The following is a 2,255-nucleotide window of genomic DNA, read 5'->3' on the forward strand; positions in this document are numbered from 1 at the left end:
GGGGCGGCCCCGGGGGGCTTCTTCCAGCGGAATCTCCCAGGAATGCGGGGTTCCGTGGACCCAAGGGACATCTGTGGGGCCTGGGAATGTTTGGAGGTCCTGGGGACATCTGTGGCTCTTGGGGATGTCTGTGGGGATGGGGTGGATCTGAGGGTGCCAGGGGCATCCAGGGGTCTTGAGGACATCCATGGAACCTCCTGGTATCCGTGGGTTCCAGGGATATCCGTGGGTCCTGATGGCATCTCTGTGTCCCGGGGATATCTTTGGGTGCCCAGGACATCCATGAATTTCAGAGACATCTGTGGATCCCAGGAGTGTTTGCACATCCTGGGGTTGTCTGTGGGTCCTGGGGGACATTCACGGGTCCTGGAAACATCTGTGGGTCCCAGGGTTTACGCACAGGTCCTGGTGGACATCCACGGGCCGAAGGGGTGTATTGGTGGCACGTGCAGGTCCTGGGGCCGTCCATGGGTGCTGGTGGCATCTCCTGACGTGCCTCTCCTCTCTGCTCTCCCACAGTGGTGCTGCTGGACTTCGCCAAGGCACACGGGGAGCTGGGCTGGCTCACCCATCCCTACGGAAAAGGGGTGAGCACCCCCGGATCCAGCGGCCAGCACCAGGATGGGGATGGGGACCTCTTCGTGGGGAATGGGGACAGCGAATGGGGACCTCTCCATGGGAATAGAGACATCGCTGGGGATGGGCCTGGAGGCATCCGTGGGAATGGGGACAGGACACCCATGGGGACAGGAGCATCTGCAGGGAGGGACCACCACAGGAACATCCCATGGGCATGGGGACAGGGACACCTGGAACTGGGTTGGGACCAGGAACACCCATGGGGATGGACACGGGGACATCCATGGGGTTGGAGACCTCCGGGATGTGTCTGGGGACCTCCGTGGGGATGGGGACAGGGGGAAGGAGATGGGGACAAGCCCATCCCTGGGGACGGGGGGCCACGCCTCAGTTCCCCCCCATAGCCCTGTTTCTGTCTCCGGGGCACAGTGGGACCAGCTGCAGAACGTCCTCAACGACTCCCTGATCTACATGTACTCGGTGTGCAACGTCCTGGAGGGCGAGCAGGAGAACTGGCTCCGCACCAACTGGATCTACCGCGGCGTGGCCCAGCGCATCTTCATCGAGCTGCAGTTCACCGTGCGCGACTGCAACAGCTTCCCCACGGCCGGCGGCGGCTCCTGCAAGGAGACCTTCAACCTCTACTACGCCGAGTCCGACGTGGATTACGGCACCAACTTCCAGAAGCGGCAGTTCAGGAAGATCGACACCATCGCTCCGGACGAGATCACCGTCCAGGAGGACTTCGCCACCCGCAACGTGAAGCTCAACGTGGAGGTGCGGTCGGTGGGGCCGCTCCGGAGGAAGGGTTTCTACCTGGCCTTCCAGGACCTGGGTGCCTGCGTGGCGCTGCTCTCCGTGCGCGTCTACTACAAGCGGTGCCCGGCCGTGGTCCGGGGAATGGCGCAGTTCCCGGAGACCGTGGCCGGGGCGGACTCGCAGACCTTGGCCGAGGTGCGGGGCTCGTGCGTGGCCGAGGCGGTGGCCGAGCAGGCGCCGGCCCTGCACTGCAACGCCGACGGCGAGTGGCTCGTGCCCATCGGGGAGTGCCTGTGCCGGGCCGGCTTCCAGAGCCTGGGAGACTCCTGCCAAGGTGTGGATTGGGGCGAACTGAGCGGGGTCTGAGGATGGGCCAGCTTGGTGTGTGCCGAGGGATGAGGTGGGAGGGAAGAGGAACGGGGGTTTGGCCCCAGAATTCCCAGTCTGGGATCCTCAGCCTTGAGTGCAGTGAGTGTGGAAGGAGGGTGGGGCAGCAGCTGCAGAAGTGAGGTGAAATGCCCTAAAAATTCCTGATTTGGAGCAATGAGGTGTTGGCTCCAAAATTCCCAGCCCTGGATCCTCATCTTTCAGCATCACCAGTGTAGTGAGTGTGGGAGAGCTCAGCCAGGTGAAGGGTGGGCTGGGAGGGTCCCAATAAAGTAAAAGCCGCAAAATAAGATTAAATACCCTAAAATTCCCCATTTGAGTTGAAGAAATGAGATGTTGGACCCAAAAATGAGGAGAACCCCCCTAAACTCCTCCCTGGGTGCTTGTGGGGTGTTCCCCCCCCACCACCTGCTGGGTGCTGACCCTGCAGATGGGGAGCGGGATTTGGGATCTCACCGGTGTCACTTTGTGTGTCCCCCCCAGCTTGTCCCCCTGCCACCTCCAAGGCTGCGGTGTCCTCAGGGGACTGC

At 62.4% G+C, this 2,255-nt stretch overlaps 1 protein-coding gene across 1 annotated transcript in view; it reads left to right on the top strand.

Annotated features, from left to right (window-relative positions):
- EPHA2 (EPH receptor A2) overlaps positions 1-2,255 on the top strand; it is a 10,246-nt gene that overhangs the window by 2,207 nt on the left and 5,784 nt on the right. Inside the window, 3 exon segments of the mRNA XM_017732695.1 lie at positions 520-587; positions 1,009-1,672; positions 2,209-2,253. Coding sequence (XP_017588184.1) covers positions 520-587; positions 1,009-1,672; positions 2,209-2,253 — 777 coding nt within the window.

This window comes from Corvus brachyrhynchos, unplaced genomic scaffold, assembly GCF_000691975.1.
Source record: "Corvus brachyrhynchos isolate BGI_N302 unplaced genomic scaffold, ASM69197v1 scaffold215, whole genome shotgun sequence".
NCBI classification, from domain to species: domain Eukaryota; kingdom Metazoa; phylum Chordata; class Aves; order Passeriformes; family Corvidae; genus Corvus; species Corvus brachyrhynchos.